At 55.5% G+C, this 25,915-nt stretch overlaps 1 protein-coding gene across 18 annotated transcripts in view; it reads left to right on the top strand.

The window, feature by feature from the left end:
- Positions 1–20,309, top strand: part of TNK2 (tyrosine kinase non receptor 2) — a 40,247-nt gene extending 19,938 nt beyond the window's left edge. For 2 of the 18 annotated variants that reach the window (XM_069579389.1, XM_069579365.1), the window contains exons 2-16: positions 1,248–1,428; positions 2,484–2,554; positions 4,555–4,776; positions 5,680–5,832; positions 6,272–6,549; positions 7,987–8,113; positions 8,516–8,662; positions 8,744–8,838; positions 13,856–14,050; positions 15,273–15,364; positions 15,915–16,034; positions 16,673–18,018; positions 18,120–18,215; positions 18,399–18,526; positions 19,517–20,309. In XM_069579389.1, the coding sequence (XP_069435490.1) occupies positions 1,266–1,428; positions 2,484–2,554; positions 4,555–4,776; positions 5,680–5,832; positions 6,272–6,549; positions 7,987–8,113; positions 8,516–8,662; positions 8,744–8,838; positions 13,856–14,050; positions 15,273–15,364; positions 15,915–16,034; positions 16,673–18,018; positions 18,120–18,215; positions 18,399–18,526; positions 19,517–19,523 (3,240 nt within the window). In that variant the 5' untranslated portion in view covers positions 1,248–1,265 and the 3' untranslated portion in view covers positions 19,524–20,309. Of the gene's footprint in view, positions 1–1,247; positions 1,429–2,483; positions 2,555–4,554; positions 4,777–5,679; positions 5,833–6,271; positions 6,550–7,986; positions 8,114–8,515; positions 8,663–8,743; positions 8,839–13,855; positions 14,051–15,272; positions 15,365–15,914; positions 16,035–16,672; positions 18,019–18,119; positions 18,216–18,248; positions 18,531–19,516 lie in introns of those variants that run through there. The other 16 variants (XM_069579437.1, XM_069579411.1, XM_069579423.1 and 13 more) reach the window with 14 other exon arrangements.
- The last annotated feature ends 5,606 nt before the right edge of the window (positions 20,310–25,915 follow it).

The following is a 25,915-nucleotide window of genomic DNA, read 5'->3' as shown; positions in this document are numbered from 1 at the left end:
GTATATTTCAAACTTGAATTAGTTGACATAGTTCAGAAGTCAGGAGAAAGATCTAATGTCAAGTGTAAACAAGGAACAGAATGGTGTGGGTAATGGGCGAGTATGTGTGTGGGGGGAAACCAAGTCTGGAAGAATGGGTAAAAGTCATTAACGCAGCTGACTTTGGGGAAGGGGGTGAGGTGGCCGTGCAACAGGTGGGGATGAGACTTTTTTATGGCTTCTGTGTGCCTTTTGGTATTTCACATGTACCTTTATTACCTTTTCAAAAAATTTTAAAAGATATTTACTTGGCTATGTCGAGTCTTAGTTGCTGCACGTGGGATTTTTGTTGCCCTGCACAGGCTTCTCTCTAGTTATGGCTTAGCTGCCCCACGGCATGTGGGATCTTAGTTCCCTGATCAGGGTTTGACCCCGAGACCCCTGCCTTGGAAGGTGGATTCTTTACCACTGGACCACAGGCAAAGTCCCTCAAACTTTTTCTAATGGTGAGATTTCACACGTAGATTCTGATTTCCAGTATTTCTTTTAAAAATTGAAAAGCTTTGACACCACTGGGCCACAGCCTGTTGTGACAACTGTTGACTGCAGCTGAGCCACACTGCCTCCCTGGGCTGCAGCTGCGAGCCCGCCCTGGCCTCCACCCCTCTTTCCCTCCGACCTCCTGTGGTTCTGTGTGGTGCCTGGGGAGTGTTTTTTGGACCAGAGGAGAGGCTCCTACAGTGTCAGGCATTGGGAGGAACATGCTAGAGCTCATCTAGTCCCTGTGGGGTCCCTCAGATCTGCAGAGCTCATGGATGGGTCTCAAGAGACACTACACCGCACCCCCCCCCAAACTTTTTTAAGTAGAACATTATGAATAAGAATGTGTGTATTTTCCTGGAGACACAATCAATATTCTCATCAGATTCTTACAGAGTTTGTGATGCCAGGAGAGTTGAGCCAGTGGGGAACCAGAGGACAGAATTTGATCTCAGGTCACTCGACCACAGGTGACAGATGTGGGGAGTAAGACCCTGACTTCAGGGCCCGGGCCATGTCCCAGGCACCCCAGTTCTACCCCTGTTGCCATAGGAAGCAGGGCATGGCTGTAGGCTCTTATGACGTACAGCTGTTCTGGGGAGCAGGAAGGGGGTTTGAGTCCTTGCCTGCAGCACACAGTAGGATGTGGGTAAGCTCAGGGCAGGAGCAGGGCCCCATGTTACCTCCCTTCCTTCTGCAGTCCCTAAGCAGCTCTTCTGTTCCCACAGAGGCTGGGGAGCAGCAGCATGCAGCCGGAGGAGGGCACGGGCTGGCTGCTAGAGCTGCTGTCCGAGGTGCAGCTCCAGCAGTATTTCCTGCGGCTCCGCGACGACCTCAACGTCACCCGCCTGTCCCACTTTGAGTATGTCAAGAACGAGGACCTGGAAAAGATTGGCATGGGCCGGCCCGGTAGGTGGGGGGTGTTAGCCTCGCCCATCGTCACCCCATGGACCAGTTAGTTACCTTGTTTGTCCTTAGAACTGCCAGCCTCGTGGAAGAGGCCTCCCTGCTTTGTTCCGTGGAGCGGCAGAGCTGAGAGCTCTCACTGCCTGTCCAAGATCCGCCCCCCTACCTCCCCAGGTGGGGCCGAGGGGTATCAGTAGACGCTGTGCACGAAGAATGTGCAGTGGTGAAGGTGAATTGCAGTTGGAGGAGTCTGACTTAAATTTCCAGCTACTCAGGATTAACACACACTGAGTTTTGTTTGTGCAGACATATCTAGGCTGTATTTCTTCCGTCTCCTCCTCATTTGTAAATGTAGAATTGAGTCTGTGCTTAACACCGGGAGGGCTAGTGTCTGGAGGTTGATGGAGAAGGAAAGATAAAAACCCTCAGATGGATTGCTGCCTTTCTCCTGATCTTTCCCTTTCTCTCGTCTCTCCTACAAAGATCTGTTCTATAGGCTAACTTCCCCAACCCGCCCCATGTGTTTAGCCTAAAAGTACTGACTGTAGCTTCTGGAAGTCATGGTGTTTTTTGTTTCATTAGCAACTTTTTAGTGCATTCAGCCTAAAATAGCTAAATAAGTGATAATGTGAGAATTTAAATACTGATTTACGCTGCTTGTAGCCTAGAGAACTGACAGTTAATGCCAGTAACATAATACAGTTTTATGGGAGAAAAACTCAAAATTGAAGAAATTCTGTCCATTACCTTGACTTAACTATTTTTGCTTGAGAGTTGACATAAGAGTACTACTGTTCAGTTTAGAGAGTTGACATAAGAGTACTACTGTTGAATTTTGGTGGTTAAACACCTCCATCCACTTGGACAAGAACTGCCTGGAAGTGGGATGCAGCGCCCATCTGGTTAATGGTGGCTGGCCCCTGGTTGGTGGGGATGGCTTGTTCCCTTGGCGTCGCTGTACTGCGCAGTGTCCTCCCCCCAGGAGGACTGAGGAAGCAGCCTCTGTAGGGATATGAGCACCTTAACAGCATGGGTTCCCCTTCCCCCTTGCCCCGCAGGCCAGCGACGTCTGTGGGAGGCCGTGAAGAGGAGGAAGGCCATGTGCAAACGCAAGTCCTGGATGAGCAAGGTGGGTGGACAGGGAAGGAGGCGGGAGGGGGAGTTCATCGGGGCGCCTCTGACGTCACCTGGGAGCCTTCCCCCGTCCCTGTGGTATAATCTCACACTTTGTACAGACCTCCCCCTCCGGGGTCTTATCAGGCAGGGTACTTGCAGAGCTGCCTGGCTAAGTGTCTGTCTCCGCTGGAGACGGTGCTGAGTGGCCTGTGTGCAGCCTTGGCTCCACGTCCTCCTGCTGGGCCGTGGTGCCGGGCATGGAACAGGCGCTTGTTGACAAGTGCTCTGTAACTTGAGCCCTTGTGCTGTGTTGGGGCCAGTGTCCAGTATGGGGCGGTGGGACTGTCTGGACCCAGGATGGCTTTGCTTCCCTCCTCCCCCACCTTCCTAGTCTGTGGAGGGTTTCTCTGGTCTACTGGCCTCCCCGACAGCTTCCTTCCCCAAGGCCTCCCCCACCCCCCTTGCTCTAATTTGGGTCTGTGGAGTGGTGAGTCCCAGGTCTGACTCAGTGGAACTTTGCCCATTGTCTGGAAGACAATGCGAGAGGAAATGAACCAGCCCGGCCTTCCCACCCCACTTCTGGCCTCAGGGTTGGGTGGGGGGTGGGCAGTACCAAACAGCTGGACCTGGGATTGGGCAGCAGAGATTTCCTGGCTGTGATCTGGCAAAGGGGCTGTCTCTTGGGATCCTGTGGCCTTTTCTGGGGACACTATCCTGGTCCCTTGCCCAGGTTTTCAGGAAGGATAAGTGTGTTGGGGCGGTGAAGGCAGGAGAGAAGAGTTGTGTGGTGTGCAGGTCTCAGGGGTCTTGGATCTACCTCCGACTCACTGGAGGTCCCTGGGCCGGTCAGTTGACCTCTCCAGATTTGAGACGTGGTCAGTAAAACAGTGCCAGCCACACTGCCCAGCTCACCTCAGAGCCTTGGGGAGGATCCCTTGAGAAGAAAGCTGTGAAGGGCCTTGTCAGCTGAACATGGCTTGCAAATGGAAGAGATTCCAGTTGCTGGGAGGAGAGATGGAGCAGTGGTCAGAAGAGGCCCTCAGATTGGAGACCCCTTCACCCTGTACACAAGACTCTGCCAGCCTTGGGGGCAGGTGCCCAGCTGAGCAGAGTGTGCCACCTCAAGGGCTTTGCATGCCCTGGTAGAGTGGCCATGTCAAACTGACAGAGCTGCTCTGACCCTCAGGGCTTCCCTCCTGTTCCCTGACCTTTGGCCCCTTCCCTCCCAAGCTCAGGCTACAGAGTCCCTCCAACTTTCCTTCTTTCTGAGCTCTCAGCTCTGGGCCTCTCTCCAGAAGCCCAGCTGTCTTCCCAGGCCCTTCCCTAGCAAGGCCTTGCTTCATCTTCACCCCTTCTCCCCACTCCCCCCCCACCCCATTACACACACACACACACACACACACACACACACTCTCTCTCTCTCTCTCTCTCTCTCTCTCTCTCTCTCTCTCTCTCTCTCTCTCTCTCTCTCTCTCTCTCACGGTCCAACCCCAGGCTCAAATTATCCTCTCTCCTGGCAGGATGAAGGGCAGCCGACTCCCTGGGGAGGGTGGAGACAGACAGCGCCAAATGGGCAACCCAGAGAAGGGGCCAGGGCTAAAAATGGACGGGAGGTGTTTGTAAGGGCCCCTGAGGCTAAAGCCCATCTGCTTGGGTGAGGGGCTGGAGTCTGTGCTGGGCAGGGGTGCAGAGAGGGACAGGTGGGGTAGAGGGGGCTGCCTGAGTGGCTTTGGGCTGTCTCTGACCCCACAGCTGGGTGTGGAGCCACAGCAGCCGCGGGCTACACTCCTGTAGTCCATTTCTGGCACATATCCTGAGGCCACACTGAGGCCATGGGCTCCCATTTGGTGGTGTGGTCAGGAGGGGACATGGGCCTCCAGCCAGGCTGCCTCCTGGAAGTTTGGCAAAGCCAGTACCTGTGTGGAGGCCTCACTGAGGACCAAGTGGGGCAGGATGGAATGACTGGCCCTGGGACCTCAGGCCTCCATCTGGCCCCTGACTGCCTTCAAACAGGTGTTCAGTGGAAAGCGGCTGGAGGCTGAGTTCCCCCCTCATCACTCTCAGAGCACCTTCCGGAAGACCTCGCCCACCCCGGGGGCCTCTGCTGGGGAGGGGTCCCTGCAAAGTCTCACCTGCCTCATTGGGGAGAAGGACCTGCATCTCTTCGAGAAGCTGGGAGATGGCTCCTTTGGCGTGGTGCGCAGGGGCGAGTGGGACGCCCCCTCGGGGAAGACGGTGAGTTCCCTGGGTCCTCAGGGGTATGGCGGAGGGGTAGAGGCCCTGCTCTGCCCTCCAAGGTGGATCGGTCCTCTCCACTCGGATGTGAAGGGGGCTGGGCACAGGTCCAGAGTGGCTCGCCCTGGAGTCCATGCTCAGGGTTTACTCAACACATGGGTTTCTTTTTCAGTTATAAAACTGTTTTACTTATCATAAAAGTTTGGAAAGTCTTTTAAAAATTAAAATTAAAAAATATCTGTTTCCCACCACTCAGAGGAAGCCGAGTTAGTGTTTCCACCTGTTTTCCCCCTCAGGCATTCTGTTGAATTTCTTCAAGATACAAATTTCAAACACAGCTTTTTAACTCTTGCCCGTTTGTCTTAGTATTGTATCTTTAAAAATTTCCCCAGAGGGATAGATAGTACGTGTGCAATAAAGCACGCAGTTTTTGAGCGTACAGCTCAGTGAATTTTCACGTACACGTGGGCCCGCGTGATTACTGCCCAGGTCATGGTATGGGACGTCTCTCTCGCCCCAGGAGGCTCCTGCACGCCTCTTCCGCTGGGCGTGCTCTTCCTTCAAGAGAAAAGCCACTAGTCTGACTCCTGTCACCATAGCTTAGTTTTATGGCATTATATTTAAAGCATTTTAAAACATTTTTCTTTACAATATTAATATCCTATCATCATACCAGTCATCTCTTTCCTTACGGTTGCTACTTAACCTGGGCATTCCCTCACGAAGGGGAGGCCCAGCTCGTGGCCTTTGGACGTCAGCCAGCTGCCCTCCCCCTGCCAGGCCACAGGCACCTGGGATGGGCTCACCCAGGTGGGCAGACCTGAGGCGGAGGAGGAGCAAGCTGGCCCAGTGGGTTGGGACTGGGGTCTGTCCTGACTCCCTGCAATCCCCTGTTCTGGCTAGGTGAGCGTGGCTGTGAAGTGCCTGAAGCCTGATGTGCTGAGCCAGCCGGAGGCCATGGACGACTTCATCCGGGAGGTCAACGCCATGCACTCGCTTGACCACCGAAACCTCATTCGCCTCTACGGGGTGGTGCTCACACCGCCGATGAAGATGGTGCATACCGTGGGCAGAAGGGGGCTGGGGACAGGGAGGGGCCTGTGGTCTTGGGCCCCCAGCCCCCCTCCCCTCCTGCTAGTGCTGCGGTCACTCCTTCCCGACAAAGGCCCTGCTTTGGTCCCCCCATGAGGCAGAGGGGTTCCCAGGCCTGCCCTGCTGACTGCACAGCCAGACCTCTCTTCCCTCTCCGGGTTCTGCTTGTGTCCTCTGGCGAAGAGTTGTGCCTATGGGTGGGCCTGGCCCCAGAGTTTAGCTTTTGGCATTGCTAACCTGAGCCCCTTTGGGTGGCTTCTCTGAGCCTCATTTTCCCATGTTCCCTGGAGGGCGAGGTCCCTGGAGGACAGGTGAGGAAGGAGCATGGCAGTGGCAGGCCTTCAGGGGAAGGGCAGGGCTCGGCCATGCTTATGCCTCCTTCCCTCCTCCCCCGTGGCCTCAGGTGACAGAGCTGGCACCTCTGGGATCATTGTTGGACCGGCTACGCAAGCACCAGGGCCACTTCCTGCTGGGTACCCTGAGCCGCTACGCTGTGCAGGTGGCTGAGGGCATGGGCTACCTGGAGGCCAAGCGCTTCATTCACCGGGACCTGGCCGCCCGAAATCTGCTGTTGGCCACCCGCGACCTGGTCAAGATTGGGGACTTCGGGCTGATGCGAGCACTGCCCCAGAATGACGACCACTACGTCATGCAGGAACATCGCAAGGTGCCCTTTGCCTGGTGAGGGGCAGGCGCTGCTGGCTCCCAGGTCCTGGACCCCGCCATGCCCTAGTCCCTATACACCAAGGCCTCGGAGCTTCCAGGGCCTTCTGTACCTCCACTAGGCATTATGTCTTCTGGGCCTGGCTTCCCTTCTCGTGTGCCCATCCGTTCACTTGTCCATCCATAAATGCTTGAGGGCCCCTGTAGCAGGTGCTGGAACACACAGGGCTAAGTGCTGTGGGGATGCGGGAAGGCTTTTGGGAAGACCCAGTTTTTAGCTCCTGAAATATGAGAAGTCAGCCAGGCAGAGACTGGCTGGTGTGTTCCAGGCAGGGCCTTGTAGACTGATGAGAAATGGTCACCTGCACACTGGGCTGGTATCTGGCCCTGCCCTGGCCCCTTCTTGAGCTTACCCTGTGCTGAGACCATCATGGGCCTCTGATATCAGAGGTGCCCGGAGGAGCGGGGTCTCCTTGCTTTGGGGTGGGAGGAGTCGGTCCAGTTCTGCTTGCCAGAAAACCCCTCTAATCCAGGATAAATGGTCACCCTAATTAATTACTGACCTTGTATTGAGGATGATCACACATCCTGGATCCTGCCTAGTGTCCTTGAGTAATTAATAGCACCTCCTTTCATAGTCAGGCACCCTGGTAAATTATAAGGTCACTTTTTTATGCAGCCCTCTTAAAACAACCCTATGAAGTGAGCAGACTATTGTTATTACCATTTCATAGATGAGGAATGTGGGTCTTAGAGATCATCATTTACCTGGGTCCCTCCCTCCCATCCCCACCCCCCCACCCTCCCCACCCGCGCCCCGTTGAATGGCTGGGCCAGCTCTCCAGTCCCACAAGACATCTCTGATTCTCCCCCGAGGGCACTCCTTACTTCGGGTACACTCTGGAGTGCTTACCCTTTGCTGGCTCAACTGCAGTGGCCTGTTTCTTCCTCGCCCCGGAGGGCGTGTGGGGACATCTGGGGACACCACTGTGCCTCTTCCCACCCTTTTTGGTTCTTCTTCAGACCCTGTCCAGATTTCCCACCCACACCTTCCTGCTGAAATGGCCTGAATCCTAGGATCCTGCCCCAAATCTGGAAATTGTCATCCTCCCACCACAATTAGAAAACAGCCTGGGATCTTATCCCCGCCCCCCTTTTGCCCCTTCTGGAGCCTCTGACCCTCCTCCTTGCCCTGCTTCCCTGTGGGAATGCCCCCCTCTTCCTGCTCCAGGCTGCGTGTGGACGAAAGACCTGGGCAGAGACAGTTGGGCCCACGACTATGCACCCCGTAGTCTAGAAGGCCTGCCCTGTGCACACTCTGCCCCCAGTGCCTGCTGTGTGCCTGGGCCCTCAGGGCAACAGCATGCTTGTACAGGAGCATTTGGGGTCCACTGGGGCTGCTGCAGGGGCAAGGGTTCTCTGAGAGACCGTCTGCTTGACCCCTGTCTCTGCCAGGTGTGCCCCAGAGAGCCTGAAGACACGTACCTTCTCCCACGCCAGTGACACCTGGATGTTTGGGGTCACGCTGTGGGAGATGTTCACCTACGGCCAGGAGCCCTGGATTGGCCTCAATGGCAGTCAGGTGAGGGGGCTGGGGTGGTGCTCCCCACTGGGTGGCCGGGGGTTGATTTGATCCCTGGCTCTCTGCCTGGCCCAGTTGGAACTGGCTCTCACCTGTTGGAATCACTGTGTCCAATGCCCTGTGTCTGCCCGAACCCCTCAGAGAGCTGAGTGGGGAGCATGGCCCCAGTGGTGAGGAGCGGACCAGCCTGGCTTGCTCGCCACCCTCCTCTGCCACGGCCCTCTCTTTGGAGCCCACAGACCTGGGAGTCAGGGTCTGAGGCCTGGGGATCAGGCACAGGTCTTCTTCGCGGTACAGGCATGGCAGACTATGGTTCTAGTGGTTCCATGACTGGGGGACAGAGAAGATGGGGGTGAAGAGCCGGGTGTTCTGCTTGTCCTTAAACTGCCCTGCAACCCCCAGATCCTGCATAAGATTGACAAGGAGGGGGAGCGTCTGCCCCGGCCCGAGGACTGCCCCCAGGACATCTACAATGTCATGGTCCAGTGCTGGGCTCACAAGCCCGAGGACAGACCCACCTTTGTGGCTCTGCGGGACTTTCTGCTGGAGGTGAGGCAAGTGTGCCCACGAGGGTGGGGGTATGTAAGCAGAGGTCAGCCAGGGGCGGGCAGTGACCTGTGTCTCCCCCAGGCTCAGCCCACCGACATGCGGGCCCTTCAGGACTTCGAAGAACCTGACAAGCTGCACATCCAGATGAATGACGTCATCACCGTCATCGAGGGGAGGTAGGGAGCGTGGGGTCTGCATCCCACTGCCTTAAAGGACTCAGGCAGGAGGCATCCGGGGCCCCTAGAGCCCCTCTACCCCTCAGGCTCTTGTGGCAACACCCCGGCTCCTGCAGCGAGATGGAGGGCAGGCTTGGGTCCCCTCCTGAGTGTGAGGAGTGAAGTATGCAGGTGCCGAGGCATACAAAGGGCTTTCCCTACCTGGAGCCTCCTTCACCCTTTGCCCACTGGGCTTCAGCTGTGGCTCTGTGAGTCAGGGCCATGCTGCCACTGTGGGTAGGAAGGAGCATCAGGGCATAGGGCCCAACTGGGGACTCGGGGGCTCCTTTTTACCCTCTCCCACCCTCCTCTTCCCCTCCTGCCAGGATAAGGACTCTGGACTCTCACCTGGGCACCCTGCAGTAGTCCAGAGCAGCCCCACCTCTTCCTGGCAGCCTCTGCCCTCCGCTGAGCCCATAGCTCCCTCTGAGGGCTCCTCTCATCCTCTGCTGGGCCTTTTGTCCCCAGCTGTCCTCGCAGGGTCTCTTTCCTCCCTCCCCCTCACCCCTGGCAGCACGTGTCCGCCCGCAGGCGGCATCCCCTGAGTCACATCTTCTACTTGCAGGCCCCCCAACCCCCCTACCCTGAAGTTCAAGTGGGCCTGCCTTGGAGGAGGCCCCACCCACCGCTCACCCCACCCTCTGTTATCTGATCCCTGGGATGTCTGAGGAACTGACTGAGGTGGGGCCGGCTAGAGGTGCCTTTGGGGTGGGGGCTGAGTGTGGAGGAGCAGGCGAGGAAATCCCTTGGACCCCACACCCCACGCCCCAGCTCCTCTGACTCAGAGCTGGGCAGGGATGGGGGCAGGGGCTTCCCACGGAGCACTTTCTAGACCTGGACTTCACGTTTGGGGTTTGGGGCCTTTGGAGAAACTTTGTTCCTCATGGGTGTTTGTTGAGAAGGGAGTGCTTCTAGGTCTGAGTCAGACTGATGACACAGGCCGCATAGCCCAGGCTGTCTGTGGAGGAGCGTGACCTGTACCCCTGTGGCCCCCAGCATCTTCCCTCCAGGTCAGCATTCCGGCTTGGCAGTCTGGGCTCTGGAAATAGGAAGATGAGGGTGAGGGCCCTCCTGGAGGCGCAGGCAGGACCTTGGGCCGGAGTCTGAGCCTGCAGCCGTTCCCTCCTCCAGATGCCAGAACCCTGGGCCTGCACCCTCCTCTGCCCTGTGGACCCCAGGCCTTTACTTCCCCAAGGCCCTTGCTCTCAGTGAGGGCCCATGTACCAGGGCCCAGCGTTCCCCAGGAGGTAACTCAGGGACTTGGTGTGTACTGGGGCATGTGTCTCTGGAGCTGGCACCCAGGGTCACCCCTGGAGCGAGGTGGGGGACAGGAGGCTCCGGGGAGCCGCTCCTCTTCGGAGGCCCCAGTGGGCGGGCCCCACCCCCGCCCCGCCCCACCCCACCCTTCCGTCCTGTCCCGGCTGCTGGCTCTGCTGCTGCCTGTCGGTGTGGCCTCCTTGGGCTCTTTGACCACCCTGGAGCCGCTCAGGAGGTGGGAGTTGAGGGCAGGAGGTGGGAGTTGAGCCGGTGAGGCTTGGGGAGTGGGCCCTGTGTCCGCGGTACCAGGGCTTGAGCTGCCGCCTCGTTTCCTTGGTCCTGACTGCGTGTGTTTACCTGGCTCTGTCTCTCTGTGTCCGGGTGGATGGGCTGTCTGTTTGTGGGCGTCCCTTTGGGTCGTCGGGTCCCGAGTGCGTGTGTTTGCCTGGTTCTGTTTCTTGGTGGACGGGCTGTCTGTCTGTGGGTGTCCCCTTGGGTCCTCGGGTCCCGAGTGTGTGTGTTTGCCTGGCTCTGTCTCCGCGTCTCTGGTTGGGTGGGCTCTCTGTCTGTGAGTGTCCCCTTGGGTCCTCGGGTCCCGAGTACCTGTGTTTGCCTGGCTCTGTCTCTGCTTGGACGGGCTGTCTGTCTGTGGGTGTCCCTTTGGGTCCTCGGGTCCCGGGTGCGTGTGTTTGCCTGGCTCTGTCTCACTCTGTCTCCAGGTGGACAGGCTGTCTGTCTGTGGGTGTCCCTTTGGGTCCTCGGGTCCCGAGTGCGTGTGTTTGCCTGGCTCTCTCTCTCTGTGTCCGGGTGGATGGGCTGTCTGTCTGTGAGTGTCCCTTGGGTCTGGGTTTGTGTGTGTGTGTGTCTCAGTCTGTTCCATGTTCTCCTCCTCCAGCAGCCTGGTTCTCAGTTCTCTCACATCTGTGCTTTTCTGTTAGACTTGGATTCCTTCTTGGCAATACTATCTCCTAGCCACAGTCTGGGAGCACCCTTGCCCCTGACTCTGACCAGTTCTTTAGACTCAATGCTTCTCGAGGTATCAGTCAGTGGACAGAGAAGGACACCAGATGTTCTGTGAGGCCACCTCACGAGGCTCTGTCTAGACCTAGAGGGACGGATGAAGACCGCTCTTCTCCAGTGGGTCTTTTGGAGGCTAGGATGGCTGACAGAACTCTGATGTTCTGTCTCCACCAGCCAGAGAAGGGGAACAGAGGTATGGGGGAACAGAGGTTTTGAAATCCATTGTGCTGGTCCTTGGCCTGGCTGGTGCCTGGGGCCTCTGCTTCCTCTGGTAGGCGAGGGAGGAGGAAGCAAAGGCTGTGTTGTCCCTCAAGGCCAGGGGCTGCCAGGATCACCCGGAGAGAAGCGCTCAGGTGGTGTTTTGAGCACTGTTTAGGCCACGTTTGCCAGCCATTTCTAGGCTACCTAGGCTGGGACTGAGGTTTCCAGGGACTGGTCCCCAGTAGGACTGGGGCAGCCTTCAGTGGTTCCTAACCCAAGTCCCAGTTCCTGGCTGCTGTTTCACATCTAGCCTGTCCCAGGATGCTCTGAGGCCATCCTGCTGGAGATGCTGGTCTGCTTCAGGGACTGTGCCCTCCCGTTGCCATGGAGACTCTGGGCTGAAGGGAGGTGTGGCCAGAGCAGTCTGGGTGGGAAAGGCTGACCTGGTTCTCCTGGGCTGATGGTGTCTCCATCCCACTGAGCCTTGGAGGGCAGGGGAGGGGACTGGGGACAGTGGGACGTAGCATTGGCCACCTCGGGAGTTATATTTGACTCTCCCTGGGAGGATGCTGCTCCCGTGCTTAGGATGTGGTTCCCAAGTATGTTTCCTATACCTACTCTGCACTCTCCTCAGCCCCCACCCTGTAGCAAAGCCTTTTTTTGAGACTTGGTATCAGGACTCCCAGCAGTGACAAAGGATCCCTTCCTTCTAGGCCTGGCTCTCGCCTTGGCCATACAGGTAACAAGGAAGGTAGGCCCAGTTCTGCTCTCCCCTCTCAGAAGTGGGTCCAGAGGAGGCATCCATGTGAGGGGCTGTGTTAGCAAAAGGAAAGGAGTGGAGGGAGTGCCCACCTGCCCACCCGAGTGGTCGTGATTCCCGTGTAAGCCTGGCCTTGCATATGAGTCTGTTCCACTCTGCACTGCTTCTCCAACTCAGTTAGTGAGCATCTCTGGAGAGGCGTGCAGGGCAGAATCCAGCATCCAGCTGCTGGGTTTGGTGTCTGAGACGTCCCGTGGAGGGGCCCGTGAGACCTGGGGGCCTGTGGGTATTGGGGGGAGGGCAGCATCGGGGGCCGGGTGCCAGGCCCTCCCCCCTCTGCCTCTTTGGCCTCAGCCAGCCTGGAGGTGGGGTGGGGAGGGGAAGTGCTCCTCTCCTTGGAATGGCCCAGCTATTTTTGGATGGGCTCTGTCCCTTCCCGGGTGTTGTCCTCTCTTCTTCCTTCCCTTCCTGCCCTCACCCCCGAGAGGCAGGGCGGTAATCACAGGGTTGCTGTGTCTGTGGTGGCTGGGCAAGCAGCCTTGCTGGCAAGGAGACTGGGCCCTCAGCCCTCCCCTTGCACCTCCTGGCTCCCCCTAGATCGATGTGCTCAATGGGCCTCACTGCCTCCTTCCTGCCTCCACCTCCCCCAGCCCCCCGATCGGGCTGCAGATTGGAGGAAAGCTTGCTCTGCGCCCCTGGTATGGACAGGTGATGTATGGGTGGGGCGCTGACAGTGAAGGGACACAGCTCGGTGCCACACGGACCCCCCCCACAGCTGCAGGAGGCCCTCATCACCTCTGCCATTGCCCGAAATCTGGGCCTCTCCCCAGTGTGAGCGATCTCAGCGGCAGGTGCAAGAGCCTCAGGGCTATTGACTCTTTGGCTTTCGAAGGATCCAAGAGGGCGCTTTGTTCTTTCCTGCCCACCTGGCCCGGCTCCCACCCCCGACCCCAGGCCTGGACCTAGGCTGTGCCAACAGAGTCTGTCTGAGGTCAGAGTGAGGGGCTGGTGGTCCCACAGTCCAGCCACACTGAGAGGCTGGGGTCCCTCCTAGACCTCTTGTTTAAGGCAAGAGGTGGGGCTGAGAGCGGGGGTCCCACAGTCTTGGCAGGAAGTGGTGGAAGGCACTGGAAATACATAAACCTTGGGTTGCCCCAGGTACTTTCAAACTTTTGAAGGACTACCTGCCTGCAGGAGGGATATGGTTGGAGGGCTTGGCCCCAAGCCCAACACTAAGGCCGTGGTGCTCCTTTGGGCCCCTGCAGCTTAGAGCTCTTGGAACCAGGTTGAAGCGTGAAATTGGGTGGCCAGGGGCGGACATGGGCTTAGGCCTTGCCAGGGGAGAAGGGAGGTGAGGTGGTATGGTGAGAAGAGTGCTGGCTTCACAGACTGACAACTGGGTTTGAATCCTGGATCTGCTGCACTCTGTTTGGTAACTGTAGGCAAGTTGTGTCACTTGTTTGAATGTGTTTCCTTATTTCTAAACTGGAGGAAAAGCTGTCTGACCCATCTGAGTCGCTTAGGGTAAGGCTCTGTGCTAATGCCAGGCCCTGTGCTGGGTGAGTGGCAGATCCTGGGGTGCTGCTGGCGGGCTGCTCTGATCCTGGGGCCCTTGCCCTGGTACTCCTTTCCGCTGAGATGGTCAGATACCATGGTGCAGAGAGCTTGGTATGAAAAGGGTCCCGTCCTTGGGGCCTTCCACCACATCCTGGTGTTCACCACGTCACCTCTGTTGGGCAGGGCTGAGAATTACTGGTGGCGTGGGCAGAACACGCGGACGCTGTGCGTAGGGCCCTTCCCTCGCAACGTGGTGACCTCCGTGGCTGGCCTTTCGGCCCAGGACATCAGCCAGCCGCTGCAGAACAGCTTCATCCACACGGGGCATGGCGACAGCGACCCCCGCCACTGCTGGGGCTTCCCTGACAAGATCGATGAGTGAGTACTGGTGGGGCTCCACGTGGGGGCTCCAGGGCCAGCAGCCCTTCCCTGGGCACGCAGGCTCTCCAGGCCTCCAGCGTCTCCATTGCAGCCCTGGGCCAAGGGTCTCCTGTCCTAGGCCTTTCCTTGCAGGCAGGACTGAGGTTGCAGCTTCAGAGGTTGGACCAAGTCTTCCTTTGGTGGAAGGGCCTCTAGGGCCTGCACCTCTTAAGTTGCCTCTGCAAACCGACCTTAGGAAAATGGTCTTGGAAGTAGCCTTTAGAAGCAGTTGGTAGGAAGCATCTCCTGATCCCCAGTACTTGGTGGCAGTTTCCTTTCTCCTGCTGGAAGCACCCATGTCCTGGAGATGGGAGCTGCTGGCTCAGGCCTGAGAGGCAAGGTGCAGAAAAACTCCCTGCAGGGACACTCCAAGGGAATTTAGGCAGCAGCTCGAAGCCCTCTGCCCCTCCTCACCCTGCCTCGCCCTGGTTACTCTGTACCTGGGAGGGGGTTCAGCTTCCTTTAAGCGAAAGGATGAGGTCATCTAGGGGCTTCTGGGGAAGACACACAGGAAGATTAGTCACTTCCTGAGGGCCCCGCCCCAGGGAGCCACCTGGAGCTCCTCCTACTGGGCCACCAAGCCTCTGTGCCAGCCCCACTGGGCTTCCGAGCAGTGCTTTCTCCTCCACCTTCTGACAGGCCTCGTCCCAAGGGGTGAGGTTCAACCTGCCCTTCACCCCCTGCTCTGCACACCAGGATGCTGAGCCCTGGGAGGGTGCCAGGGCTCTCGCCTCGCAAGAGCCTGGGAGGGCCTGAGAGAGCTTGGGTTGCAGACCCCCTGCAGGAGGCGGCCGTGGCAGTGTGGCCTGGCAGCGGAGAAGAGAGTGGCAGCAGGTGGCTGCTGAGCGGGGGTGGGGGTGCCGCGGGTGTTGCAGAGGGCCAGCTCTACCCTTTTAGGGAGTACTTGGAGCCCATACAATCCTAGGCTTTTCAGCCTACGCTCAGGAGTTCTTCCTCTGACCCCTCTCCACGGCACCCTCCCCTGGTCACTGCTGGATCTTTGGAAGGGAGCTCCTGGGAGGCAGAAGTCCTGTGCTCCAGACCCACTTCTGCCAGGGGCTTGGACAGGACTCTTCTGTCCTCTGCCTGAGGCCAGGGCACAGGCCCAGCAACTCCCCAGGGTGCCCTCTCTGCCACCACCCTACCTGCCCCCATCTCTGACCCACTTTTCTCCCCACAGACTGTATCTGGGAAACCCTATGGACCCTCCTGACCTGCTGAGCGTGGAACTGAGCGCATCCAGACCCACCCAGCATCTGGGCAGGGTGAAAAGTAAGGGCCCCCACACCCGTAGTCCCCTAGCTCATCAGCTACCGAGCAAGAGGCGCTGCCTCCTCGGGCCACCCTGAGCCAGTTGGGTCAGGGCTGCAGGGGACAGCTGTGTCCCTGGCTCTGGCGGGGCGTGGGGCGGGCAGTGAGAGGCAGTGGTATCCGCCGAGGTGGGCATCGTCAGTCTGGCCAGCGCTGGCCTGCCCTCTCCGCTTTCCTCCTCCCCCTCCTCCCCCCCACCATGCTCAGATCCTGGCTCTCCTCACTGCCCCCTAATCCTGCTCTCCTCTCCTGAGCCAAAGCCACCCCCCTGGCTCCACCTTGGCCGGGAGCCTCATCCATCTCCCGGATCCTGGGCCTGTGGGGCCGGAACACAGTTTTCCCGTCCCGCCGCCCCATTGCTTCCCATCACCGCTGGGTGTGTGTGTTCACTCCCCCATTCACTTTCTCTCTCTCTCTCCCCGCATTCTGCCCTCCCCTCTGGCTCTGTCTCCCCGCCCCTGTCCTCCTCTCCTGCTCTGTCCCTCTACTCTCCGCATGGCCTTTCTTGCAGGGGAGCCTCCACCTCGCCCTCCTCAGCCTGCCATCTTCACTCAGAGTAAGTGGGGCTGCTCCCGGTGCCTTGGCCCCCGCCCCCGCCCCCTCTCTCCTTTCACTCCTCTTCTTCTGGAAGGTACAGAGCCCTGGCCGGCTGGCTGGGTGGGAGGGGAGGTGGGCGTGTGCTGTGAGCTTCTGCGACTGACCTGGCCCAGCATGCCTGCCTCTCCCCCCACTCCCCAAAAGCCCGGGCTTCTGGAATAAGAGTGTGATCCTGGTGCCCACCCCTGCCTCTGCCCACCGTTGTGCAGCCCTGCCTCACTTCCTGCGGGACCTACAGAAGCTGTGTCTGGGCCCTCGTGCCAATTTGTTGGGAGCCCTGTCCTCTCTAAGGATGACTCTTGTCGCCCTTGACGGTGGGAGATGGCCCATAGCCCCTGCCTGCACTAATGGTGTGCTGTAACGGGGTAGGGATTGCTAACCAGGGCCCACAGGGATTTGGGGTCTTGCGTCAAAGGGGAGGGTATCAGAAGCGGGCAGATGTGGGGTATTGCTTGTTCTAGCTGCAGTGGAGGCAGGGGCTCACTGACCTGGGCTGCCAGCCCCCAGAGCAGGTTCTCCCCTCCTGTTTGGAAAGGGTCTGTGTGCACGGAGAATTCTGGTGCCTGAGGGCTGCCCTTCCGGGGAATTGGGAGCTGGTAGAGATACTTGATTGTCTTCCCCATCCACCTGCCTGACGCTGCCTCCCTGTTGGGGTTCTCCCTTCCATCACAGAACCAACCTACGACCCCGTGAGTGAGGACCAGGACCCCCTGTCCAGCGACTTCAAGAGGCTGGGCCTGCGAAAGCCAGGACTGCCCCGTGGGCTGTGGCTCGCGAAGCCCTCAGCCCGGGTGCCAGGCACCAAGGCTGGCCGCAGTGGCGGCGAGGTCACGCTCATCGACTTCGGCGAGGAGCCTGTTGTGCCAGCCCCACAGCCCTGTGCCCCATCACTGGCGCAGCTGGCCATGGACGCCTGTTCCTTGCTGGACAAGACCCCGCCGCAGAGCCCTACACGGGCCCTGCCCCGGCCCCTGCATCCCACGCCTGTGGTGGACTGGGATGCACGCCCGCTGCCCCCGCCTCCCGCCTACGACGACGTGGCCCAGGATGAGGATGACTTCGAGGTCTGCTCCATCAACAACACCCTAGTGGGCGCCGGGGTCTCTGCTGAGCCCAGCCAGGGCGAGACCAACTACGCCTTTGTGCCTGAGCCGGCGAGGCTCCTCCCCCCGCTGGAGGACAACCTGTTCCTCCCACCCCAGGGTGGGGGCAAGCCACCCAACTCAGCCCAAACTGCAGAGATCTTCCAGGCGCTGCAGCAGGAATGCATGCGGCAGCTGCAGGTCCCGGCTGGCTCTCTGGTCCCCTCGCCCAGCCCCGGGGGTGACGACAAGCCCCAGGTGCCCCCCCGGGTGCCTATCCCCCCGAGGCCCATGCGCTCGCGTGGCGAGCTGTCTCCAGCCCCCCTAGGCGAGGAGGAGATGGGCCGGTGGCCCGGACCTGCCTCCCCTCCCCGGGTGCCTCCCCGGGAGCCCCTGTCTCCACAAGGCTCCAGGACTCCCAGCCCCCTGGTGCCACCTGGCAGCTCCCCACTGCCACCCCGGCTCTCCAGCTCACCTGGGAAGACCATGCCCACCACCCAGAGCTTTGCCTCAGACCCCAAGTATGCCACACCCCAGGTGATCCAGGCGCCTGGCCCACGGGCCGGCCCCTGCATCTTGCCCATCGTCCGAGATGGGAAGAAGGTCAGCAGCACCCACTACTACCTGCTGCCCGAGCGGCCGCCCTACCTGGAGCGCTACCAGCGCTTCCTGCATGAGGCCCAGAGCCCCAAAGATCCAGACCCCCTGCCTGTGCCCCTGCTGCTGCCCCCTCCCAGCACCCCAGCCCCAGCCGCCCCCACTGCCACTGTTCGACCAATGCCCCAGGCTGCCCCAGACCCCAAGGCCAACTTCTCCAGCAACAACAGCAACCCAGGGGCCCGGCCATCCACCCTGAGGGCCACTGCTCGGCTGCCACAGAGGGGCTACCCCGGGGACGGGCCAGAGGCTGGGCGGCCTGCAGACAAGATCCAGATGGTGAGTAGTGGGCCTGGCTGCAGGGTGAGAAGGGGTGGGGGCCCAAGGGACCCAGAGGAAGGGGCCCGAGTGGTGCTGACGGGTGGGGGTGGTGTGCCCAGCTGCAGGCCATGGTGCATGGGGTGACCACAGAGGAGTGCCAGGCGGCCCTGCAGAGCCACAGCTGGAGCGTGCAGAGGGCTGCCCAGTATCTGAAGGTACCATCACCTCCTGCCCACTCTGGCTTTCAGGGACCCTGAGGACTGTTCTGCGGCTCTCCTCCCACTCTCTCCCTCCCTACCCCCACCCCCTTCCTCTGCCCCGCCCTGGTCCAGCGCCCTGCCCTGGTCCAGCGCCTCTCCGCCCCAGTGTGTCCCATGGCAGCACCCTCTGCTCCCCAGGTGGAGCAGCTCTTTGGTCTGGGTCTGCGGCCACGAGGCGAGTGCCACAACGTGTTGGAGATGTTCGACTGGAACCTGGAACAGGCCGGCTGCCACCTGCTGGGCTCCTGTGGCCCTGCCCACCACAAGTGAGCAAACCCTGCATCTGCCATCTTCCTGTCCCCGGGCTTCCTAGAGCAGCCACCCTGGGAGTAGCCAACATTGCACGGCCAGACACAGGGCCCCAGGCCAGGAGAAGGGAGGGGGTCCCAGTCCCACAAGACAGGCAGTTCTCGAGGAAAACAGTTTCTCTTAAGCACATTTGTCTTGACTTCATAGCTTCTGTGTTCAGATGAACTAATGAGTGAGAGGAATCGGAGCCACTCTGGTTGTAGGGGGCTTGCTTCCTAATCAGGCTCTAGCGAGCAGCAGTTTAGGATCCAATAATTTAAACAAATACTTCTTACCTCCTCATTTCCTATTTGTGTTTAAAATAACACCTAAAGTTTTAATGCCTTTTTAAAGGAATGTCTAATAAAAAAAATCCATTACTTTTCCTATAAAAAATGTATATGTAATCTGACATTAATATATAGATGTATATTAATAGCAAACTTGATGTAGAGTGTAAATACCAATGAAAGTTTTATTGAGTCAAAAGTGAACTTCTACCCTGGGAGGAAGTGCTGGCGGGGTGTGGGGTGTCAAGAGTCCCCTGGCAGGACAGCCTGATTGGAGCCCAGCGCCCTGTTCACATATGGTGTCAACTTATGCTCCTTTCCTGATCTCTCAGGGTACTCATCTGTAACATGTGTATCAGTGTTAGTTCCAACCTTATAGAAATTTTTAGAAGAATTAATGAGGGATGCCTCTGTCATACAGGACGCTGTCCATCACTGAATGTTAACCGTTACCTTGTGGTTATTCTTACTCATTTGCATCAGTTATTGATACACAGTTAGCTTATTAAAGAAGGCATACAGAATGATAAATTCCAATGTTATTGCCTAGAACCACCCATTTTCAACTCCTTTGGCCAGCACCAAGAGGCCTTCTCGTACCTGCTCACCCTGGACCTTCCATCCTCTTGCACTGACCCCTTCTGATGGAAGGCTTTCTGATTGTTTCCCATCCTTTAGGCGCTGAGATGCCTGAAGAGCCAGAGGATCTGCCCTGAAGGAATCACTTAAGCTTGTCCGTCTTGAGGGGGCCGGGGAGACTCCCTGCCAGGCCTGGAGGACCTGCTGCACCCACGACCCCCAGTGGCAGAGTGAGGCCACGGCAGCAGGGAGCTGGGACCCCCGCCCTGCCTGTCCCTCGCTCCCCCAGTGCTGCCCCTGCAGCTCTAGAGCCCGTGGTGCCCCAGCCAAGGTGCAGGAGGGAGCCTCTTGAAGGCAGGCTGGGGTCGGCCTCAGCAGGCCCTGCAGCTGACCTGCCTCTGGGCTTTAGTCCCTGGTGGAGCCTGTGGCTAAAGGGTGTGGCCAGGCCTTGCCGGCGGGAAAGCCAGACTTGACCTTGGGCCAGGAGGATGTGTTGGCCATACAGAGAGGTGGACCAGGGAGTGGGTGGGGGCCCTTCACAGGGCTAGGCCCTTTCCAGGGAGCCCTGTCGAACAGAATGTGGCCTCACCATGCACGTATTATGGGACTTGGCCGGTCTTAGGATCTTGTGCCTGAAAATAGCTTGAGGTGGCTCAGGTAGCAGAGCTGGGGTGCCAGTTCATTCCCTGGCAGGGACCAGGGCCCCAGGGCCCAGGATTGGAAGGAGACCAAGGGGGCAGCTGCCCTGGAGGGACACCAGTGCTTCCTCTTTGACCCAGCTCTTCCCCTCTGCTGTTCCGTGTTTTCCCACCAGTCTGTCGCCAAAGTTGCTGCCCCAGCTATGAATATCTGCTTCTTCCAGAGAAATAAAGTTAGTTTCTATTTTATGTTACTTATTTGTGTCTGCCTGTTTCTTTTGTCAGCTGCCTGAGGTTCCAGGGCTCCCCAAGCTACTGCCGTCTATCCCAGGCAGCAGGCCCTGTAGCGCCATCTGTTGATGAAGAAGAGGAAGTACAGGCCTCTTTGACCCTAAGGAGTCTCTCCCTTTCCTGGGCTGGCTGAGGACAGGACCCACCTAATTCAGTGTCCCTTAAGTTTTATCTCTGGAGTTCTGTGAGGCAGGATATACTGTGGGACAGAGTAAAGTAACTCAATTAGCTGGACCTAAGCCAGAAATTTTTTTGGCACATGCTAAGTCACTTTAGTCATACCTGACTCTTTGCAACCCTATGGACTATAGCCCACCAAGCTCCTCTATCCATGGGATTCTCTGGACAAGAATACTGAAAAAAAAAAAAAAATATTGGAGTGGGTTGCCATGTCGTTTTCTCCAGGGGATCTTCCCGACCCAGGGATCAAACTCGTGTTTCTTGTATCTCCTGCATTGGCAGGCGGGTTCTTTACCACCAGCACTATCTGGGAAGCCCTTTTGTTTGTTTAAGCATGGAAGGCCTCAATATGTATAAGCATTTTAATTTTCTGGATAGCTAATAATTCACTTGGTTCAAAATGCAGAAGATACTAAGGCATATACGGTGAGATTTCCCACCCCAGCTGCCACCTCCCCTCTTCCCGAGGCTGCCTTCATCCTCAGTTTCCCAGGTTTCTTGTTTTTTTCACTTGGTGTTGTGAAGAGCTCCTTAGCCATACTGAAAGAGCTTCCCCAGGCTTGTCTAGGGCTGCGTGGATGTGGCTGAACTATTCTCTAGGGCTGCGTGGATGCAGCTGAACCATTCTCTGTTTAACCAGGCCCTTTTGGATGGTGAGCTATTTGGTTGTTCCCAGTCCTCAACAGTTACAGTCATTGCAGCAAAAAACGGTGAATGTGGGTTATTCGTCACTCGCAAGGCAGTCTGAAGGATGAGTTCCTAGAAGCGGTGCTCCTGCACCAGAGTACACAGCTCCTGAGGAATCCTGCCTGCTTTCTCCCCACAGAGGAGGGTCTTCCCAGTGTCACAGTCACCAGTGTGTGAGAGCTTTCCGTGTGTTATCAGAGCTTTCTGACTTTAGACAGTCTGACACGTGGAAAATGGTGTGTTTTAAAATGCACTCCTCTAAGTGGGGCCATTTATATCTCTTTTCTATGAGCTACTTATTAATAGCTTTGACCCATTAAAAATTAGATTATTAATCTGTTTCTTACTGGTTTTAAGGAATTTAGTGAAAGAAGAAGTGTACCCTTTGAGCTTTATCATATTATCATCTGAACTTAAGGAAAAGAGGTAAGTCATAAAGTAAGCTGATGGCTTGGGTTTATTAAAAATAGGCAATTCAAGATGTTCCTGAGTTGTCCTCCTTAGTGTCTGGGGCTCCAGGTTGGCTGTGGAGTAGGCCCCCTAGGAGATCTTTAGCCTTCGGACGCAAATGTTTTCTGAGTATGCTATTCACAAAGGCAGGAATTAAATTATATTTAGCTGCAATTTAAAGAAATTAATCAAATATATTATCAGGTCAGTTCAGTTGCTTAGTCATGTCTGACTCTCTGACCCCACAGACTGCTGCACACCAGGAAAAAGCGTGTTGTCATAGGAAAGGAAAAAGTATTTGGGCCTTGCTGCTAGACCTGGATTTCATTCTCAGTTGTTGAATCTTGGAAAAATGACAACTTTTCTGAGTCTAAACTGGGGGAGAGTGTAATTCCCACTTTATAGAACGGTTGTGAGGATTAAGTGAAGTCAGGTAGGTGAAACACTTTGCTAGGTGACTGGCCATGGGAATTACCCGGTAAACTATAATCATAACACATTTTGTTTCTTCATATTCCTGCCTATTGATAGCTTGCATTATACACTGAACAACTCTTAAGTGTACAAATCTCTTCTTTCACCTACCCTCTTATCTGGAAACAATTTGTTTTTTGCTAGCAAGTCACTTCTAGTTACAGATCATGGGCACTTTTAGCTCCATTAAAAAATGTCATTTTTTGGAGAAGAAAATGGCACCCCACTCCAGTACTCTTGCCTGGAAAATTCCATGGACGGAGGAGCCTGGTAAACTACAGTCCATGAGATTACAAAGAGTTACACGCAACTGAGCAACTTCACTTCTTAAAAAAAAAAAAGTTTTTTGGTGAATGATGGCAGAGCTAATACATTTCAGAATTATATTTTATAAGGGGGATACCAAAGCATCCGGAGTTTCCTCAGGGGGTCAGGAGAACCAATGTACTTTTCTTGCCAGAGACACAGCTCCCTGAATTCTAGGTTTTCCTGCCATTTTTCTCGTTTCTGGTCAGGCTGCCAGCTTCTGCCAGCATCTCTTGGGTTTATTGAAAAGATCTTAAGGAAAGATACTGAAAGAGCTGACCCAAGTTTGCCAATACGGAGCATCAGTAAATCGGTGAGGAATCACTGGATACCTTCTTTGTGTCAAGCCTTGAAGAGGGGATACAAGTTAAAGAGACATAGTCTGTGCCCAGGGGGACTGTGGCATTGCAGCAAGACTATGCGTACTCATTACATGCTACATGCCTTGGAATGAGAGAGGAGGTGGCTCCCTGGAGGAAGACATTGTGCTGACCTGATGGGGAGGAATAGGTAAGCGCCAGGAAGGTGAGGGGACAGGACAGCATGGTAGGTGTGGGAAACAGCACTCATATCCTATGGGGATGCAAACTGGCTTGCCCTGAGAACAACAGTTGGCAAGGCTAGCACTCCTCCTTTTGTTAACTTTCTGGGGTGGGTTGAAAGTGACTTTCATTGTGTGATCCTAGTGAGTGGATCCTAGGGCTGGAAACTGAAGACACTGGTGTGAAATGCTGAGTCCTCTAACAGACAGAGGGAGGGGGCAGAGGAATAATGTGGTCAGACCTGTGTCTTTAAGAGACATGGGATAACCACAAGGTCCTACTGTATAGCACAGGGAACTGTATCTAATAACCTGTGATAAACCATAATGGAAAAGAGTATGAAAATGTGTATATGGGGACTTCTCTGTTGGTCCACTGGTTAGGACGTCACCTTCCCTGCAGGGGGGATGGACTCGATCCTTTCCCGGGGAACTAAGATCCCACATGCCTCAAAGCCAAAAAATGAAATAAAACCAAAACATAGACAATAGAAACTATATTGTAACAAATTCAATAAAAACTTTAAAAATAGTCCACGTCAAAAATGCTTAAAAATTATAATATATGGTGGCTCAGACGGTAAAGCGTCTGTCTACAATGCAGGGGACCCGGGTTCGATCCCTGGGTCTGGAAGATCTCCTGGAGAAGGAAATGGCAGTCCACTCCAGTACTATTGCCTGGAAAATCCCATGGACAGAGAAGCCTGGTAGGCTACAGTCCACGGGGTCGCAAAGAGTCGGACACGACTGAGCAACTTCACCTTGATGTATAATTGAGTCATTTTGCTCTACAGCAGAAATAAAATACAGCATTGTAAATGTACTTTATTTCAATACAATTTTTTAAAAAGAGAGGGATGGCTCTGCTTTAAAGTGACTTGCCGCTTCACTGTGGCCATGAGTGGAGCAAAAGTCTAGTGCGTCGTGTCTCACTGCACACTAGGAAAATAAAGGTGTTCTTGAAGCAAATTGACTTTTACAGAAATTTGAACTTGGAAAATGAAGAGGCCACCAATTCCTTAAATCCTTGGCTAGAACAGGGGTTCTGAAGGCCAGTCCGGGGCCTGTGCTGGTCTAGGGTCAAGTTTTCACTGGCCTGAGGTGCAATGTTAAGAATAAGAACCAAACAACTTTTTCTCAAAATGTGCTACTCCGCTACAGTGATTGTCTGTATCCTGAGATTTTCGTCTTCCTACGTTGGTATTGAAGTGGCTGTTCTTGTGCAGTGATGGCAGTGGTCGTGGTAGGTGGTAGAGTCGTCCTCGTGCCCTTACATGGCAATGCTGTGTCTGCACAACCTCGCAAGCAATTATTAGTTTTACATCATAAGCTCTGAAACCCATCTTCAGAACGCCTGGACAAGAGTGCTTTTGTGTTAGGCAGCACCACCTATTGGCAACATGTGACACTGCGGTCTCTTGGGCCAAATGTCAGATGAAGGGATCATGTGAAATCATTGCTCAACAAACAAGTCCCAAAACTCCAGGCCCAGGCCCATGGGTGCTTAAAGGGCCATTCCAGGGAAGCTACTGGGGAAGAAACAGGTTCACCCATCATCTGGAGCCAAACAGGGGCCGGCTAGGATTTAATGCCAAGCAGAGGAACTGAGTGGGAGGCTTTGAAGGAGCTCACCCCTAACCTAGGAAACTCTGGGCTAACTGGGAGGAAGCTGTGGGCTGAAGAAAAAGTCCTGGGAGGACACAGGTGCCCTTTGGGAAGCCCACACCACCACTGTATCTATTTTTTATTGAAGGGTAGTTGATTTACAATGTTGTATTAATTTCCGCTGTACAGCAAAGTGTCTCAGTTTTACATATACATCCATTCTTTTTTATTTATATTTTAAAATATTTTTTCCATTATGATTTACCCCAGGATATTGCATAGAGTCCCCTGTGTTAAGTAGGACCTTGTTGTTTATTCATAATAGTGTGTACCTGCTAATCCCAAACTCCCAGTTCATCCTTCCCCCATCCTCCACCCGCCTTGGCAGCCACAAGCCTCTTCTCTATGTCTGTGAATCTGTTTTGTTTTTGTAGAGAGGTTCATCTGTGCCATATTTTAGATTCCACATATAAGTGATATCATATGGTATTTGTCTTTCTCTTTCCGACATACTTCACGTAGTATGATCATCTCTAGTTGCACCCATGTTGCTGCAAATGGCATTATTTCATTCTATTTTTGTGGCTGGGTGGTATTCCATTGTATATATGTACCACATCTGCTTTATCCAGTCTGCTGTCGGACATTTAGCTTGTTTCCATGTCTTGGCTATTGAGAATAGTGTTGCTATGAACACAAGGGGATAACTATCTTTTTGAATTTTAGTTTTGCTCAGATATATGCCCAGGAGTGGTACTGTTGGATCATATGGTAATTCTATTTTTAGTTTTCTAAGGAACCTCCATTCTGTTCTAAATAGTGACTATACCAACTTAAATTCCCACCAACAATGTAAGAAGGTTCCCTTTTCTTCACATCCTGTCTTGCATTTAGTTATATGTAAACTTAATGATGACCATTCTGATGGATGTGAGGTGATACCTCATTGTAGTTTTGATTTGCATTTCCCTAATAATAGTGAAGTTGACTCATTGGAAAAGGCTTTGATGCTGGGAGGGATTGGGGGCAGGAGGAGAAGGGGACGACCGAGGATGAGATGGCTGGATGGCATCACTGACTCGATGGACATGAGTCTGAGTGAACTCCGAAGTTGGTGATGGACAGGGAGGCCTGGCGTGCTGCAATTCATGGGGTCGCAAAGAGTCAGACAGGACTGAGCAACTGAGCTGAACTGAACTGAATAATAGTGATTATGAACATCTTTTCATGTGCCTGTTGGTGATCTGTGTATTTTCTTTGGAGTAATGTCTATTTAGATCTACTGCCCATTTTTCAACTGGGTTTTTTTTGTTGCTGTTGAGTTAC

This window comes from Ovis canadensis, chromosome 1, assembly GCF_042477335.2.
Source record: "Ovis canadensis isolate MfBH-ARS-UI-01 breed Bighorn chromosome 1, ARS-UI_OviCan_v2, whole genome shotgun sequence".
Classification (NCBI taxonomy): Eukaryota; Metazoa; Chordata; class Mammalia; order Artiodactyla; family Bovidae; genus Ovis; species Ovis canadensis.
This window is presented reverse-complemented; position numbering and strand designations above follow the sequence as displayed.